At 38.8% G+C, this 19,242-nt stretch overlaps 1 protein-coding gene across 4 annotated transcripts in view; it reads right to left on the reverse strand.

The window, feature by feature from the left end:
* MYO3A (myosin IIIA) overlaps nucleotides 1-19,242 on the reverse strand; it is a 241,796-nt gene that overhangs the window by 151,103 nt on the left and 71,451 nt on the right. For all 4 annotated transcript variants that reach the window (XM_059183893.1, XM_059183895.1, XM_059183894.1 and 1 more), the window contains exon 10: nucleotides 18,536-18,691. In XM_059183893.1, coding sequence (XP_059039876.1) covers nucleotides 18,536-18,691 — 156 coding nt within the window. The remainder of the gene's footprint in view (nucleotides 1-18,535; nucleotides 18,692-19,242) is intronic.

The following is a 19,242-nucleotide window of genomic DNA, read 5'->3' on the forward strand; positions in this document are numbered from 1 at the left end:
TTTTAAACAAGTTAGACTTTTCTCTCAGCCTCCTCTCTGCCTGGAATGGATTAAAGTGTCTCTACTCTGAGAAAAGGCCAGCTCACCCATTCTTCCCTTCCATATGCATTGTCAAGCTCTTCCTGCCCAGATCTCAACACGCTCTACCAGCCCCCAGCTTTCAGCATCTCTCCTTGGATGCTCCATGCTTTCTAGCAGCTGTGCCATATCTGCCCCTTTCAGAGTTGAGATTCCTGAAGGAATAGGCCCTGTTCTCTAGCTCTTGTTCCTCAGACACCTCTCTCCTTAACTACACCTGGCTGGGGCTTCCCTTCACCCACTCTGCTGAGCTGGCCCTCATCAGGGTCACTGAAGAACTTCCAGTGTCTGAACTGTCAGTCTGTTTTTGAATTTTCAGCACTATTTCTCCTTGAAATACTTGGTTCATGTGTCTTACAACAGACCACATTCCCTCAGTCTCCTCTCCCTCTGCGGGATTCCTAAATGTCGGTGTCTCCCAGAGCTCTGGCCTCGGTCCCCTTCATTACTCTTTCTAAACACTCCCATTCAGTGACCTCACCCAGTGCCATGGCATTTGTTCTACAAGCAAATGACAAAAAAACCATTTCAAACATGAACTTCCTCCCTGAAGTCCAGACCCCTCTATCCAGCTACCTGCTTAGTAGCTTTACTTTTATGCTTCATGGGCAGGTCAAATTTAACATCCCCCAAACAGAATTCATGACCATCCTCCATCTATTTGAATAAATATGGGGGAACTATGCTATCCTCCATAGACTGTGAACAACACCTACATTTGAGGCCAGGCTGCCCAGGTAATGTTTAGATAGATAGATAGGTAGATAGAGCATCAATATAGATAATTTTTTTGAGGAACCTGTGGTACAGTAATAGCCATATAGAATCAACCATGACATAATAGTATTCCATTTCAGTTTCTGTCCCCAAGACTGAAATTGTCATAGTTAAGTATTATTTATTTCCCCTGCTTTCCTCTTTTTGAAAAAACCCTGAGCATTCTGACTTCAGATTTTTCCCTAAAAAAACCAAAAAACAAAAACAAAACCCAGCTGTATTTATATAAATGTATAAAAATCTAACTTCAAAGTGAATCATGATCTTCCAAAACTAAAAAAATTCTGTTAAATACAGCCTTTTTTTTTTTTTTTTTTTTTTTTTTTTTTTTGCAGAGATTACAAAACTAAATGGGGAAGCAAACAAGATTAGGGCAGCTGAACAGCTAGAGATAAAGCTTTGCCTGTTTGGCAGTGAGAAATGAGGGGCACGTCATTTTAAATTCTACTCAGAAAGACTGAAATATTGTGCTCCAAACCTTGACTTCTATCCTTAAAAAATATTTCTCTCCTCTAACATGGCAAAAAGATGGTTATAAGATTTAGCTCATTTAGAGCACAAAATTTTCCAGTAAGTTATGCTCAGTCATCTTTTACTGCCTTTGACATGATGGTGAAAATATATTTAGAGGATAAAAATGTGAAGACACCCAGGGAAAATGGTATATCTGCCTTCCACATACCCTGTGCATCTTACCTGGCTGCAAAAAAATGAGTATCATTCACACTGGGCATCCTGCCTCCTTGGGAGACTCTGCAGAATCCAACAGTTAATGTAATACTATGCAAATGCATCTCTTCTTACGGCAACAACACCAAAAATGGATGCATTCAAATCCTAGGCCATTGCTAATTTAAAAAAAAAAAAAAAAAACCCAAAGAGATAATATTGCAGTATTTCTTGCAATCTTTAAAAGTAGGTCAAGGCTGTTGACAATCAGAAGACAACCAAAACAAAAAGGTTATTTTTCCCCCTCTAGAATAAAAAATTTTAAAGGCTAATGCCTTTGAATGAAAGACCAAAAGATGTATATGCAGAATTTTTCAGGAAATTTTGTTCTTTTTAGAAAAATGTGTCCTATTTTGCTTTAAGTACATGCACTGTTGGATTTATACCATTTTACCCCGTGAAATCAAATGCAATCATTTTCAGGAAACTCTTTAAATAAAATAATTATAAAATTATAAGAAAAAGTATAAATATTTTTAAAACAAGGGGTGGAATATATCCAAAAATGGGTAATGCTATCATTAAAATAATGATTTCTAGAGTATCAGTGCCAAATTAACATTACAGGAATTTGGGAATCTGATACAAGCTTTCAGAATCTGTAAAGTGGTCCTAATACCTGACAAAATTTAAATTACCCTATAAATTACATATACACTATAATTATCATATCTTAATACTAAATGCTAATGAAAAATGATCTTCCATTAACTGAAGCTGAAGATATCAAGAAAATGATGTAAATCAGTTCACCTGAACTTTAAGGAAATATCAGAGGATTTCATCCTTGTATATATTTGCTGAAAACATTTTTATGTGAAAACAACTTTATGTGAAAGTACTGAAGGGGACAACATTTTTCAGGCTAAATCAGGTCCCTGATAATAAGCAATGAACCAGAGAAACCAGGGAAAGCTTTTTATTCTACCTAGTTCTCTGCCTGTCTTAACATCCTGTCTACACAGCTAATATCACAGATATTCTGGGTTGTAGAACAAATGCGCTCAGAATTTTCCCAGGCTCGTGATCCACAGTTCACACTGCACAACTCCAGAGGGCACCACGAATCTTGGATCTCGGGGCTCCAGGGTGAAAGTGTTCATGTACTCTACGACATCAATTGTAACTTCTAGATCTGTCCAGCCTGGGCCACCCCATATCACTTAGAGGTACGACAGGGGTCATAACACAAGCCATCCTAGTTTGCTGCTTTATTGCATCACATGTAGGGCTTTTGCTGTCTTCGTCCCATAAGGATGTGTCACAATTGCTCATCCACTCCAGCTAGACATCGCTGTTACTCACCTCTTGTTTGGCTGAGTATCAGTCTCCTTCCCACTTTGCCAGGCAGACAGTGGCTGCCTCCCTGTTGGTCCCTGGGCGCCACTGCAACTCCTCTGTGCGTGGAGTCCTTGCCAGTGAGGCTGGGGGTGTTTGGCTTCACTCATCAGGCACAGTAGCATCTCTGGGTGCTGCACCCTTGGCTCCTCTGCTGATAATCCTCTGGTTCATTGTGGAAAGGATGTGTTTTTTCCCCTTGTGTTACATGCTGACTGAGACAGGGTACGTTGTTGCTTGTACCCCATTTACAGGTTGAGGGAAGCACCTCTTTCAGTTTCTACTTATAACCTTGCTCTTCATTAGGTCCCAGAGATATACCCGTGTGGCTGGGCTGGGCTTGGGATGGCTTTCATTAACAGCCAATACTTGTATTCAGAGTTGTGACTCCTTCTAACCACTAGGGCTTTATGACTGGGTCAAACCCATGTTCTTTCCTTAAGTGTCAGTCTTCTCACAGAAGATTCTATGACCCTTGGCAGAAAGACTCCTGCTGGGTCAACCCACCACCTACAAGAAATGCTTGGCTTACGGAAGTTGGCCCAGTTTCAGTTCCTTTCCCAGAAGGCCTGGGTGTCCTCCACCTATGCGAATAGACTCTCTCACTGGTTGCCCAGACATGTCTGAATCTCCCTTATATTCAAGGTGGGGCTTGTTACATAAGCCATCCAAGGGTGTTAAGCCACATTAGTACTATGAATATTGGTGATTTCAGGAAGATTCAGATCCTCCTGTTCTAGTTATTCATTGCTGTGTAACAGGTAGCCCCAAACTCTGCAGCTTCGTTCAACGATTTTATAATATCTCATGATTTGAGGGTCAGGGATTCATGCAGGATTCACAGACAGGAACTTCTTCTGCTTCATGTTGTATCGGTTAAGGTCATTCAGTGCTAGTCACCCGGTGGGTAGGCTGATCGGAAGGAGCCAAGATAGCGTCACTCATATAGTTGGCACTGGGAGGCTGGGCTCAACTAGGATGGCTGTTCAGAGTGGCTGACATGTCTCTCTCTGGCACGCTGATCACGGTTAGTCACACTTCCTTCATGGCAGTTCTGGGATCTCAGAGGTTGTTCCAAGAGACAAGAAGCAGACAATGCCAGTTTTTTTTTTAAGGGCTTAAAACTGTCACAGCCTTACTTCGACTATCTTCTATTAACTGAAGATGTCAGAGAAAGTACTGGGCCGCAGGGGTGGGCAATATAGACTCCCCAACAAGAAGCATCCAAAAACCGTGGCAATCTCTAATCCACACCCTAGTCCTATTTTATCAAGAAGCTGGCCAAGAGTTACTTCAAGTTAAAGATCATAGAGTAGAGTAATTATTCATTTCCTTGACAACTCATTAAACAACAAAAAGGAGGAGGAATGAAAAGTGTATTTCTTTAATGAAAAAACAGAAATGGCCATAGTCCCAAAGCATAGACATAATGGTCAAATAATGAGAAATCTGTATTAAAATGAGAAAGGAAGCTGAAAACCAACAAGGCCTCCCCTTTTCTGAGCTCTTTAATTATTCTCTTGGGTAGCTAAATTGTGACACCACATGGATATTTCCAGAAAAAAAGACTTTTCTGAAAGAAAGTGCACCGCCCTGAGAGTGGGATTCAATGAGCCTTTTCTCGGAGCTGTCGGTTCCGGGGGCGTGTGAAGTTCATAGTGGGAAGTGGGAAAAAGTCCTGAGAAGACCCGGTTCACACTCAGGAAAGCAAGGGGCGGGAGTAGACCAGGGAAGAGTGACCTATCATCTACTTGTCAGTAAAGGAGTGGCTGGTGGCCAGGGGAAAGCCAGGTAGAGGGAGCAGGGAAGCAGCAGCAGTCGATAATCGAGATATGACATGACACAGAGAGACTGTCATTAGAGAGACCATGGTATGAATGGTGTTCCCTGGGCTGGTACTGGCTAGTGGCCTTGTACAGTGACTTCTTAAAGGCTCAAAACTGAGGGGAGAAGGCAAAGAAAATGCAGATTTGGTAGGAGGGTGTTCAAGAGAATCAACCTAATCCAAGCTGAAGACGTTTCAAGTCATCCTTCTTCCATTCCCCCTTATTTTTTTGGTTAGCACACAGCTATTTCCAATCCCACCTGGAAGACATTCATCACCGTATATACTTCTAACCAAAAAACAAAAACAATGGGGGAGGGGAGAAAGAGGAGTAATTAAGGATTGATTATAAGCACAAGGTAACTGAAGAATATATATACCACAAAATAGAATTGCAGAAAAATTTCAGACAAAAGTTCTCCATCCTTCAAAGATGTTTCTTATATGATCTCATTTAAGACAGCAAACTCTGAAGATTTTTTTTTCTCTTGAAACAGATGGTCCGAAGATTTAATAAACAGATTATAAGACAATAGAAAGAGATAAAAACTGAGTTGTCTGTGATCAGAAAAGGGATAGAGGAAAAATCATGACCAAAGAAAAGATGGGGAATAAACATGACTGAATTCACAGACAGGGTAAGACACATGGGTTAAGGACACAAAATGAAAGAGAAAAGAACAAAGATTGAGTTGGCTCTCATGAGGCAGTAGGAGTTGGCTCCTACACGTGGTCAGGGGTAAATGAAATGGATCTGGAAGAATGGTCGTTAAGACACAGCTTCATGAAGCTTCTGATCCCCCAAAAGACATCCTGTGAAAGAACCAGCCATGAATAAAGGGAGGAGGCTCACTGCCTTGGTGCTCTCAATAGCAATACACCTGCCCCAGACAGAGTGGAACAGGGTTTGCAGAGTTTTGAGGAGAAGAAAACACTGACCTAAGTTTACTTTACCTAACTAACCTAAGCTTCGAGCTCAAGAAAGCAAGAATTTAGGGTTTGAGGCTTTCTGGAAATAATTAGGAGATGACACGATTTACTGACCCAAGAGAATAATTAAAATAAGGCTCTCAGAAAAGGAAGGGTATAGTTGAAAAGACTTGAGGTGTGCACTGAATCAACTTAAATACAGATAAAAGATTAAACAGCCCCAGAAATTAGGCTTGCAGGTAGACTACAAACATGAAGCATTAATTACATAAAAGAATGGGGTAACAAGTCCAGGATGTGGACATCAAGGGGATGGGAGGAAGTATAACTATGCTAACTTCATTCTTCAGAACAAGGAGGTAGCAGAGGTTGTCTAGAACTGAATCAAAATGAATCTAACCTTTTAACTTAAGCAAAACCCCCAAAAATCTTGAAGTGAAGAGATAAACATTTATTTGACTTTCAACAATGTTTTTCCTTTTTGCCCTAAGGTTCTCTTTCTTCTGTTAAGTTTGAGTAAAATACTTCAAAGAGTATTTATATAGTTTTATGAAATGTAACCATTGAGAGAAATTGGGTAGGTGATACATGGATCTGTCTGTATTATTTCCTACAAATGCATGTAAATTTATAATATGTCAATAAAAATTTCAATAAAATAGCTCTTACAGAAGAATTCCATATTTGTAAAAACTATCTTTCTTGCTGCCCACACACATACAGAAAGAAATCTAGAATTGTGTTCATCAAATATTTAGGCTGGGTATTTTTTTCCCCTCCTCTTGGTGCTGTGGTTTCAAGGGATTTTCTAAAACAAATTTTATATTTTTATGTATTTGTTGGGTTTTTAAATAATAAGTAAGGGTCACTTTTACAAATAAACTAATATCCATATTCATTATTCCTTCAAAAGAATTAAGAAGCAGAGACAATCAAAACAATCAAAAATCGAGTTTCAAAGCAAAAGTTTCCAATGGCTCCCATCTGAGAAAAGTAATGGAGTGAGACAGGCAAATATTAAGTGGGAGCATGTGAATAACTGTGTTGGCAAAACTGGTAAAACCAGAGTGATAATGAAAGCTTGAGTCCTTTAAATTGGGGCTTCCAACAGAATATGCAATAATCTCTTACAAGAGGCAGAAATGATATGTAGAACCTCATGTGTTGATTATAATAAGACACTGGCATGCCCAAATCCATTTACTCTGTAACTTCCACTATGAAAACACCTCTAAAATACATGATTTACCCTCAGGGTATGAGTTAGATTCTCCTGATAACTGAATGGATAACTGCATTTCTAGAAAAAACACAGAGATGAAAGTTAGAAGTTTCAGTCCTACCTCTGCAGGGGCTCGCTGTGCCTCAATGGTGTTATCATAAAAGAAAGACCATGACCCATGAGCACACAACTTCATAGAGTAAGTTTAGAAACAAATGAGAGGTTTGTGTAAATTTTATTATTTTTTCCCAAGTCCTCTGTTTCTACCCCTACCCCAGCAAGAAAACTATAAAAAGAAGTTTTCTCTAGAAAAAAAATGAAAAAATCCTCCTCTCAAGAAAAATCTTTCATGTTGGTTCTCCATTATTTTTATAGTTGAGTAATAAATATAAATGCACTATTAATTGTGTCTGTTAAATATATAAAGCCAGATGAGGGCTTTCTATTTCAGATCTCAACCCAAACTCTTTAATTATATACAGTAGGGACACCTGGGTGGCTCAGTTGGTTAAGTGCCTGCCTTGGGCTTAGGTCATGATCCCAGGGTCCTCAGATTGAGTCCCAAATCCGGCTCCTTGATCAGCTTTTGAACCCTCTGCTTGTCTCTTTCTATTTGCATTCTCTCTGTCTGTCAAATAAATAAAGAAAATATTTATTTATTTATTTATTTGCAAAAAAAAAAAAAAGTTTATATACAGTTGATCTTTGAACAATATGGGTTTGAGCTGCATGGGCCCACTTGTGTGTGAATTTCTTGTTTTTTTTTTTTGTTCCCAAAAAATACAGTTCAGTACTGTAAATGTATTTTCTTTCTCTAATGATTTTCTTCTTCCTAGATTACTTTATGGCAAAAATAGAGTACATAATATATATAGCATGCAAAATGTGCTAATTGACTGTTTGTATTCTTAGTAAGCCTTCCGGTCAATGGTGGGTTATTAGCAGTTCAGGTTTGGGGGAGTCAAAAGTTATATTTGGGTTTTTGACTGCACAACCTCATGGTGTTCAAGGGTCAAGAGTATATTTATTGAGCACTCACTGCTTTCAAAGTCCTGGACCCAGCACTGGAGATACAAAGATGATTAAGATTCACAAAATATATTGTATATAAGTACCATTAAGTGATGGCGATAACTTACACTGTGCCAGGTACCATGCCCATGTTTTTTTTGGTGTTATTACATTTATCCTCACAGCTTCATGAGGTAGGCATTATTTGCATTCCCATTTCATAGACAAGAACTAACTGGGTCTAAGGAGAGGTTCAGTTACGTGCCCAGAGTCACAAAACTAGTACATGGCAGGACTAGTACACGGAAGGATGAGGACTTGAATCTACGTCTGTCTGACTCTGAAGCAGGAACAAGGGGCTGCATGACCACAGAAGACAGAAAATGTAAATACGCTTGGGGGTTGGGGGAAGGCATCTCAAAAGCGGTGAACTGACTATTGGAGATACAGTTTTCAAGTGTATTTTCAAGGAGAGAATGAAGAGGGGAGATTTCAAGGAGAGAATACTGCATGAGCCCAGGGATGAAGGAAAAAGCATAGCCAGTGCCCTTGTGGCCAGGGTGAAGATGGAGAACGGGGTAGGGAAGGGATGGACACGTTGGTGGTCACAGGCCCACACACTGTCACCAGTGACATGCTGGGGCCACTGAGAACTTGTCCTTTCAGACCTCAGTGAAACTAAAGACTGAAAAATAGCACACTAGAAGAGGTCTCAGAGTGTGGTTTAACATTAAGTAGCAACTACCAGAGAAATGGGACAAAGTGTTTTATAAGTTAATGCAGTTTTGTTGGCCCTCACTGTTCACTTGCTAATAACAAATGCAAATCCTTAAACTCATTGCAGAGATAAGGGGCTCTTTTCAAGAGAAATGAAAAGACCATGACACTGATTATCAACTTTTGTCCAGTTGTCACTAAAATCAAGTTAGTACATGACTGTATCCCAAATATTTCAAAGATGCTGTCAATGAGACCACCTTTTTAGACTTATTTATTTCTATACTCTACCCTCTTGATTAAAACAAAGTCATCTAGGGAAACGTGAGCAAAAATTTCTTGACCCTTGAACATGCTACTCAGTAAACTGCAGGATCACAAAGAAATTGGTAAAGGCTGAAATGTCCATTAGGAGTAAAATCATACAAAACAGTCCCCGAAAGTCCAACAAAAACTGTTTGTATCACCAGTTTTGTGAAGGCCAATTTCTGCTTCCAGTGAGAGATACAGAAACCAGTAAGAGTGCTATTCTGAAAATCCTGGGATTTGAGCTACAGCCGTGTGCTGGCCACAAGCTTGCTACTGAATTGGGAGGAGTGGATTTCTCTGGGCTTCTATTATGGTCTCTCCAAGAAGGAACCAGAAGAGAAGTTCCCTTCCAGTAATAGTAGTCTCTTTTAGTATGACTATTCTCTGGAGGAAAAAAAAGAGGGGGGAGCAGTATGATACAGACAGAAATTGAATGAGGTGTTAGGACAAATGGGTTCTGACCCCAGATCTTTATGACAGAACAGAAAATGACCCTGAACACGTTCTCCCCCCCCCACCAACCTTGGTTGACAGTTATTTTTCCCCTGTCCTTGGTGGTTTTTTCCTGTTTGTAAAGAATTTTATTCTGAAACATCAATGTAACTTATTCCTAGGCATTATTCACAGCTTGTGAGGACATTTTAACAACTTCTTCTTCCTGTTTATTTGAATTCCTTTATTTATTGAGACTTAAAAGCAGAGATACGCATAATGGTCTTCCCTAGGGAATGCTTATTCACTAGCCTGTTCTTTAGAAAATTCCTTAAGGGACCATGCTTAGAAGTTACTTAGCTCTTATGTGGGAGCTTTTCTGGGAGAGGAAGTAGTAAAGAAAGGCATAAGGATCTATTTTAAGGGGGAAGGATAAGTTATCATTTGTTTTCTAAATTTCCTGGTACTAGATGGATCCTTAATACATTTTCCCATTCCCACCTGTCTTTTTTCTTGATTCCCTATCTTGGCCAGATGCTGTCATCTGTTTGTGCCTTAAAAAGAACTTTTCTCTTAGATTTTATATGGACAATTCTTTTACCCCTTATTTTGGCCAAGATAAACCTGGAATTTCCCAAAATAAAATTTACTTAGAATATAAGCACGCATACACAGATGCACACACCAAACAATTAAAACAACTCACAAATACATAGAAATAAATCTATCAATTGATTTGTCGTCTCCAAATAGCCCAACACTAGCCACTAATGTCTTGGTCATTCAATATGATGGAGACCAACTTCTTTCACTTTAAAAAAATATATACAATAGCTTAAAGTTAGGAAGAAATACTGGAGAGAAAAAAAGCATCCAAAAGTACTGCCATAAACAGTCTTGGTGTATCCACAGTTTACCTTTCAGGACCAATGAAAGGATGGAGCACAGCAGGGCCCAGGTGGCCTTGGGGCATCCGCAGTGCGGACTGTCAAGTATACTGGTCAGACCTCCCGTCCGACACTCAATGCGCTGTCTCTATGGTTGGCTCTCTGTGGGTATCTCCAACCATGTTTCTTGAGTTTTCCCCTTACAGCTTTGATTAAATGCTTGCCTTTCTGTCAGCTTTCTTGATTTTGCTCAGGCTGTTCTTTCTAGAAATAATGTTCAGCAGGTGCTAACTCTATTTTCACATGTGACTAAGTCCTGTTTATTCCAGTGGGGTTTCAAAGGCCAACTCCTGGATAAGCCTTCCTGTCCCTGTTACTGTAAACATTCTCTGCTTCTTCTAACTCTCATAGGACACGGTTTGTATTCCTTTCATGGGACTGGAACGTCTTATTTTGTATAATGGTTTTTTACAGGCTTGCCTTATCCCTTCTATTAAAACATAAGCCCCCAGGTGCACAGACTATATACGCTTTAGCCGTCAGCTCCCACATGGTAGCATGAGGTCCGGGTCTTTACACAATGGGCTCAATAAACACTGAGACAACATCGGCATTATCTCAATTCATGATTTCCATGGTAGCAAGGATTTTATCACCATTGGTGTTAGGTTGAATGGGGCCATAAGAAATGTAGCCATCCTCTGGACTAAACACAGAAAGTAGGAAAGAAGAATACTTCAAAATAATCCCTAGATTTCTGGTTGGCATCAGGAATTGAGCAGTGGTGCCATTAACAAGAAAGGGACCAAAGAACTAATTTTGGGTGGGACAGTGTAAATTCAATTTTGGACATGTTCATTTTGAAGTGTCTTTGAAATATTCATGTGGAGATGGGAATCAAAAAGAATGGTTATTGTAAGAGCAGCCAGGATAAGCATTTTAAAAGCCCCACATATTAAGGGATATGAATAAACGTTCCAAAGGGTACATAATTCTCACAAAGACATAGTTACAGCCATTAGAGAAAAATTATCATGCCCAGAAAACAGAATAAAATAGAATCATGCATTGTAGCACACTGAAAAAACCCTATTATTACTTCCTACTGATTTTTCTGGGTTTTTTTTTTTCCTTTTTTTCTGTAAAATCAGAATCCCATTCAACTGAATTTTCATGACATAAAGTCTTATACCTAAATAAAGAATTGAGAGCTGGAACCAAGGCTTTCAGTCCTGACGAGTTGGAAAACTTAGTTTGTCTTTCATTTGTTAATCCTTCCAGATCTGTCTCAAAGTCGCCTTATATCCTGGTTTGAAAATCATATATGCTGGGACAAGTGGGGTGATTTTAAGACCACCACAAATACAGCCATTATTTTTGGCCTAAGAAATAGCTATGTTTGAGTTACTTAATTCTTACAAACATTCCTTTTTGCTTCTATAAAATATAACCAAAAAACAATTTATACACATCAAAGTTAATCACCACTAGCATATCGAGGGTATCGAGCAAAATACTAAAGTTATTTTGCTTTGTATATAAAGCAAAAGAAAATGTTAAAGGTAACATGTTAATAATATAAACACCACAAAATGAAAAATTTTAAAAGACGGATTGATTGATTGATAGTTAGCAAGTGGGAAAAGAGGCAGAGGGAGAGAATTTTTCAAGCAGACTCCCCACTGAGCATGGAGCCTGAGGTGGGGCTTGATCCCAGGACCCAGGCGATCTCAACCCATGAGATCATGACCTGAGCCAAAACCAAGAGTTGGAAGCTCAACCGATTGAGCCACCCAGGTGCCCCACAAAATGAAATCCTGGTTTGGGATCTATCATTCCACTATGTACTGGGGTAGGTTTTGCCTTTATTTATAAGGAATGCACATCATACCTTAAATAACACTTTTAGGTAAAGATTCAAGATACATAAAAGAAAGAATTTCAAGAACCTGTTTGCATATTCCACATAATTTATTGCTTTAATATCTCAAAATAGCTTTCCTTTGTGGGGAGAAATTCCAAGATGGTTGCAAGAAAGGATTCTGCCTCATACAGATACCAGAACTAAGGGAGAAGCAAGGGCTTCTCATTGCATTTTCTTCACCTACAACATGGATTTGTCACCTAAGAATGGGAACCAGATGGTCTTGTATGGAACTTAGAGTCTTGAGGGAGTGACAAAGCTCAAGGTCAGTTTACAGATATTTTGAGGTGGTTGTGGCATTTCAGAAACCAGTGTTGCTGCAGGACGTGGAGCAGGGAGGGAGGGTTTCATTGGTGGCTTCTTAGAAGCAGCTCTTGGGGGAGGCTATTTGAGGCTTCCTTTGCTTCAGGCATAAGCCTGGCACTCTGCCTTCATCTCAATTCTCTGAGCCATCCAGCATTTTTCACTCAATTGCTTTTCTTCTTAAATTGGGCTGGATTGTTTTTAGTCAAGAAAGCTTAATAGTACATTTCAATTACAAATGACTTTATCTATTGCCATGAAATCAGGCAACTAAATACAATACTGGATTCAGGAGCCAAACTTTTCCTTTTTAAAGATTTTATTTATTTTTCATTTGAGAGAGGGAGAATTGAGAGAATGAGTAGGAGGAGGGGCAGAGGGAGAGGCAGAGTACCTGTGGAGTGGGGAACCCAATGTGGGACTCGATCCCAGGACCCTGGGATCATGACCTGAGCTGAAGGCAGATGCTTCTCCGACTGAGCCTCCCCAGGGCCCAAGCCGAACTTTTCTTTTAAAATATTTTACAATTAAAACTTCTCACTGATTCAGTCTGCACTGTAACACTGTCAATTTAACTCCTGTGAAAATGCATTTCCATGGTTTGAGAGTTAGTCATGGAAGCAATTGCGGCTTCTGTGCATCTCAATTCCTCAGACTAGTTGAGTAAGTTATGCGAGTGACTTGTTATAGTCAGGCCTTGACTCAAAAAAGGAAGTTCTTGTATCCATCCCACAGTGCCTTCTAACACTGCCCCCTGGCCGTTATTGGGAAATTTAAAGTACTCAGTTTGTATTCAATTTATCATAGGACAGTCTTCTTTAAAACCAAATTAGGACTTTTAAAAAAAATTATCCGGCCAAATACATATATCAACCCAATTTCAAAATGTCAATATCACATACAAAAAAATGTCACCTTTGAGTTAGCTATGTTGATTTAGTACAGTCAGATTTTGGATCAACTTTACCAGTGCTGGGAACTGTACCAAATCAAATAATTCTGCCTGATTTTGAAGACTACTTTTTCCCAAGGTGTTGCAAGTGGCTCCCTGCAGTGTCTCTTCTTTTGCCTGAATATGTTTCACACTTTGGAACTAGTATAAAAGTGCTGAGAGCAGGAAAATACTTCCTCCTCCTACGACCTCAGACTAAGATCTGTGGTCAAAAGTGTGTTGTACATTAATGATCCAAACTCTACTTTCACCCCTTCCAAATATACACTTGTGAAAGATAAAATATTTTTTAAAATATTTTTTAAGTTGAATTAAAATGACAAAGACCTTCTCCAAAACAAGATGAACATGACAGTGGACCTAAAAAGTCAGACACACCCTGGGAAGGAGGGCAGAAACCACAGGCTGACACAAAGTCCAGGACTAGAAAAAGGCAGAAAAGGCCAGGACAGTAAAAGCAATGAAACACCCCACTCACAGTGAAGGCCCTGACCTAGGCTGGGAGCTGAATGTGGGAAGGGTTGTCTCTTACCTGAAAGAGAACACCGAAAAAATTCTGCATCTTCTTTCTTTTTTGGACCCAAGTACCTGTGATGGCAAGACCAAGCACACACTGGGTCTACTTCCTACTGTTTCCATGACCAGATCTGCAATATCCTCAAAGTGCTATTGAGCAGAAAGACTCTTGAAGCCATATTATGGCTAAGGCAAAACTTTCAAAATAGGAGAAGAGAATGCAGAAGAAAAGAAAAAGCAGAGCAAACTGCCCCCCTCCCCCCAGTTCCAAGCAGGAGAGCAAATCAAAATTCTAAACCCCAGAAGGAAACCAAATATTAAGGAAGCAAATAAACCCAATAATCAAGACAATTCACCCTGGTTGGAATATAAATAATAATTAAAAAAAAGACTGCTAAAGAGTCTACAGAGAAAAAGAAAAGAATTACATTCACACACAAAATAAATTAGCCAGATATGAACAGCCAGATATAAAGACAGAAATGAATAAGGAATGTTTACAAAAAGTAAGAGACTGTAGAAATGAAAAATACAGCTGTTGACAGAAATATCAGCCTGAAAAAAAAAGTTTACTACTCTAGACTAGTCCTATTCTAAGGATTAGTGAATTGAGAAACAATTTTGAAGAAATCATCCAAAATACAGCAGAGGACTGATAAAGGAAAGACAAACATAAAGGAGAAAGCATAAGACACAGAAGGTATATTGGGACATTGCATTATTTATCTCTTAGAAAATAAAAAGAATAAGAGAAGATCAATATTTAACGGAATAATGACTGAAAATTTTCCACAATTCTGAGTGAAACAGAAGTTCTCACATTGAAAACATATTCAGAATTCTTAACAAGATCAACAAGAATCAATTTTGTGACTCAGAAACACAAGTGTTGAATCTCAGGTGGTGCCCAATGTAGAGTTGTTTTCAATAATTTTTTTCTTTGTTTTTATCTCTGGAACTTAGAGCAACAGACTTAGAATCTAAATATTGTTTAATTCAACCATTTTTACGATGTCTGAATGCTGGGAGACAATTATCCATGGGTCTCTCTCGTTTCTGCATGTCTTATATTAGCTTTGTTTCCAGACTGTATTTCCAAGAATGCTTGTATAGCAAATGGTGGAAATTAGAGATAATGACTCTCTCCATGACAGATGGAAGTTGTTTGCTTAACAAAATAGTAAAGATAATGTCTGCTCCAGGACAAAGTTTGGGCAGGTTCACTAGCCCTTCCCTTTTCAAAGATTGGAGTTTCCCAAGCTCAGGGTCCCTACACTATCTGGCAAACCTACTGTATACACCAATCTATCTAGGTCATTCCACATCAGCACTAGGATTTGTGGGACAAGAATAACCATCATGAATATAAAACTGATGTTCCTGGCTTAACAAGAATAGTAAGGTCCTTTGCCTCTGATCCTGGAGTCTCATATCTTCTGCCAATATGCTTGTAACTGGCAGGTCAACTATTAGCTTGCAAATAAGGTAAAATCTCAAATTTTCCATAGTTCTTGAGCACCCAACACGATGCTAGTACACTTCAATTTCTGTTCATTTTGTTTGTTTGCTTGTTGTTTGTCCACTTGCTCTGGGAAGTATGGGATTGTGGCTGACTATGGAACTACAGTCACAAAAAGAAGGAAGGAAGGACATGTGCGAGCCCAGGGCCATCTCCTCACTGTAAACTACACACCTCCTTCCTTCTTCTCTGTAATTCATTCCACTCACAATGTAATGTTCCCTCACTACAGGTATATGAGTTCTGTTTCTCTAGCAAGGCTGTAAACTCATATAGGCAAGGCCTAACCTCCAGAGACGTCTACTATCATTACTCTGTTTACTCATGTGAATAAAGCCTGGGTTTAGGGACCAGGATCTGAATTCCTGCTAGGTCATTCATTGCCTGTGTTGCCTTGTAGAAGTTAATTAGCCTCTGTAAACTTTGGTTCTTCTCAGCCGTGAAAATGGAGTGTCCTATATCAGGGATGTTACAAAATCACATTAAACAAATAGGAATGAAACATGTGACCCCGACAGGAATTCAAATAGAATCACCTTTTAAGTCATGCACCATTTTCTTTTTTTTTTTTTTAAGACTTTATTTATTTGACAAACAGAGATCAGAAGTAGGCAAAGAGCCAGATAGAGAGAGAGGAGGAAGCAGGCTCCCAGCTGAGCAGAGAGCCTGATGTGGGACTCGATCCCAGAACCCTGGGATCCTGACCTGAGCCGAAAGCAGAGGCTTAATCCACTGAGCCACCCAGGCGCCCCCATGCACCATTTTCCACTCACTTTTCCTCACTTAGCCCTTAAATAATGATATGCTCCTTAAATGAAACTAATAGAATTCTCAAGAATAAACTGAAACTACAAAAGACTACCCTTTGACTTAGCACTGTGTCTAGGAACTTATCTTAAGGAAATAATAAGGGATTCATGTGCAACTCTGTTCATTACAATGTTACTTATCAGAGACAGAAACAATTAGTAACAACCTAAATATCTAATAATAAGGGATTATTTAAATCAATCATTGAAAAGTCATACAAGGTAATGCTGGCAGTATTTAAAAAATCTGTCATAGAATAATATGAATGACATGGAGTTAATGACATGGCTATTCACTCTTCAGTGGGAAAAAGTAGGCTCCAACACACAGATCAGTGGAAGAGGATAGAAAGCCCAGAAATAAACCTACCTTATATGGTCAATTAATCTGAAAAAGGAGGCAAGAGTATACAATGGGATAAAGACAGTTTCTTCAATGGTATTAGGAAACTTGGGCAGCTACGTGTAAAAGAATGAAACTGGACTACTTTCTTACACAAAAATAAAGCCAAGATGGATTAAAGACCTAAAAGTGAGACCTGAAACCATAAAACTAAAAGATAACACAGGCAGTATTCTCTTGGACATTGGTTTGGACATTGGCCTGGACATTGGCCTTAGCAACATTATTTATGGGCATGTTTCTTCAGCCAAGGAAAACAAAAGCAGAAATAAATTATCAGGACTACATCAAAATAAAAACCTCTGCACGACAAAGGAGACCACTAACAAAATGAAAAAGCAACTACTGAATGGGAAAAGATATATGCAAATGATATATCCAAAAAGGGATTTAATATCCAAAATATATAAAGAAATTTTACAACCCAACATTAACAAATAATCTGATTAAAAATGGAAGAAGACACAAATAGACATTTTCCCAAAGATATACAGATGACCAACAGACACGCAAAGATGTTCAAGATCCCTATTCATCAGGGAAATGCAAATCAAAACCACAATAAGATATCACCTCATACCCGTCAGAATGGCTAGTATCAAAAAGACAAGAAATAATGTGTTGGTGAGGATGTGGAAAAAAGGGAATGTTCACACACTGTTGGTGAGAATGTAATCTGGTGTAGTTACTCTGCAAAACAGTATGGAGATTCCTCAAAAAATTTAAAATAGCAATACCATACAATCCAGTCATTCCACTAATAGCTATTTACCCCCCAAAAATGAAAAACTAATTTGAAAAGATATATGCACCCATGTGTTCACTGTGCCATCATTTACAATAGTCAAGATATGGAAGCAACCCAAGTGTCTATGGAAAGGTGAATGGGTAAAGAAGATATAGCATAACTATATAATGGAATATTACTCAACTATAAAAGGAATGAGATCTTGCCATTTGAAAAACATGGATGGACCTAGAAGGTATATATGCTAAGTAAAACAATCCAACAGAGAAAGACAAATATCGTCTCGTTTCACTTATATGTGGAATCTAAAAAACAAAACAAACAAACAAACAAAAATCCCCAAACAGTCTCATAAATAGAGAGAACAAACTGGTGGTTGTCAGACGGGAGGACAGTATGGGGGATGGGTGAAATAGGTGATGGGAATTACTAAGGGAAAAAAAAAGCAGGTTCCAGGACACATATAAATAGTATTCTAATTTTTAAACAACGTATATCCATCCATAAGATACTAGAAGGTTATAGATTAAAATGATATACTTGATTCATTTTGTTGTATACTTCTCTGTATCAACTTAGTTCCTTGAGATAAACATATATACTATCTATAATAAGTAAAAGGCATATTCAATATTACATAAACTATACATAGTAGATTATTAGAAACCCAAATAGGAAGTAGGAGTAATGATATTTAAAATATTTCTGAATAGAGTTCAACCGGAAAAAAATGATACCAAGAAATAATACTTTCCAAAAAGTCTTTTCAGGTTTATGTCTCTTTTTAAGTCTCAAATATAAGATACCTTAACTTTATAGAAGATCAGAAAACACAAGAAAACGTATGCCAACACTAATCATCCACTAAAGTTTACGTTCTTTATTCTGATGAAGTTGTTTAGAAAATGCTGCAAGCATTACCAATATCGGGATGCAACTCAACACGTGAATTCACTTTTCATGCAAGTATCCCCTTATCTCAGAACCCACAGTGCACTAATTTAAATGAGTTCTTTTTTTCCACCTTCAGCACTATCACATTATAAAAATGTGCAGTGTCATTAGGTAATGTTTGGACTTTGTGAATGAAGATGTTATTTGATTACCTGGCCTTTTCTGTGCCTCCCATGCCTTGATGAATGCCGATGAATTCCATGAGCTGTTTTTGCAACACCACGTCTTTGCCCTCGATTTGAGTAATGAATTTATGCTGTAAAAGGTCTGACACTGTTGGGCGCTTTTCATAATCTTTAGTCAAGCACCTGCACTGGCCAAAAAAAAAAAAAAAAAAAAAAGAGAGAGAGAGAGGAGCGAGAGAGCAAGAGAGAAGGAAAGAAAGATGTAATTACTAGATAAGTTCAAGTTTTGATGTTATTATTCATACTCCTAACAACTAGTGTAACACAAGAGAGCAACGCTCCTCACAGTGTTCATCCTGAGAGGCATGTCTCAGAGCATGTTAACCTGCAATATGGCGGAACGCGTGTTTGTGAACGGGGACACGTCTGGGAGCAAGACCACGTAGCCTTCCCAACTGCCGACTACACATGGCCCCCTTGGGCAAGCATGCTGGCATAGTGGTGAGGAAATGCAATCTCCCCTGCAGGCCGCTTTACAAGCCAGCAGTTAAAGAATGAAGGAGTGAAGTCATTACAGTTTGAAAGCTTATCTAAAATTAAAACAAACTTCTCTGTTTCCCTCCCCTAATTCCTTTAAAGGCTTCTCGGTTGATCTATTTCTTTTCTATGTGATAAAACTGCTAAACTAATGTGCGGGGGATGTTTAAATCCCATATCGGTGCACATCTTTGGGG

The sequence above is a fragment of the Mustela lutreola genome, chromosome 8 (genome assembly GCF_030435805.1).
Source record: "Mustela lutreola isolate mMusLut2 chromosome 8, mMusLut2.pri, whole genome shotgun sequence".
NCBI classification, from domain to species: domain Eukaryota; kingdom Metazoa; phylum Chordata; class Mammalia; order Carnivora; family Mustelidae; genus Mustela; species Mustela lutreola.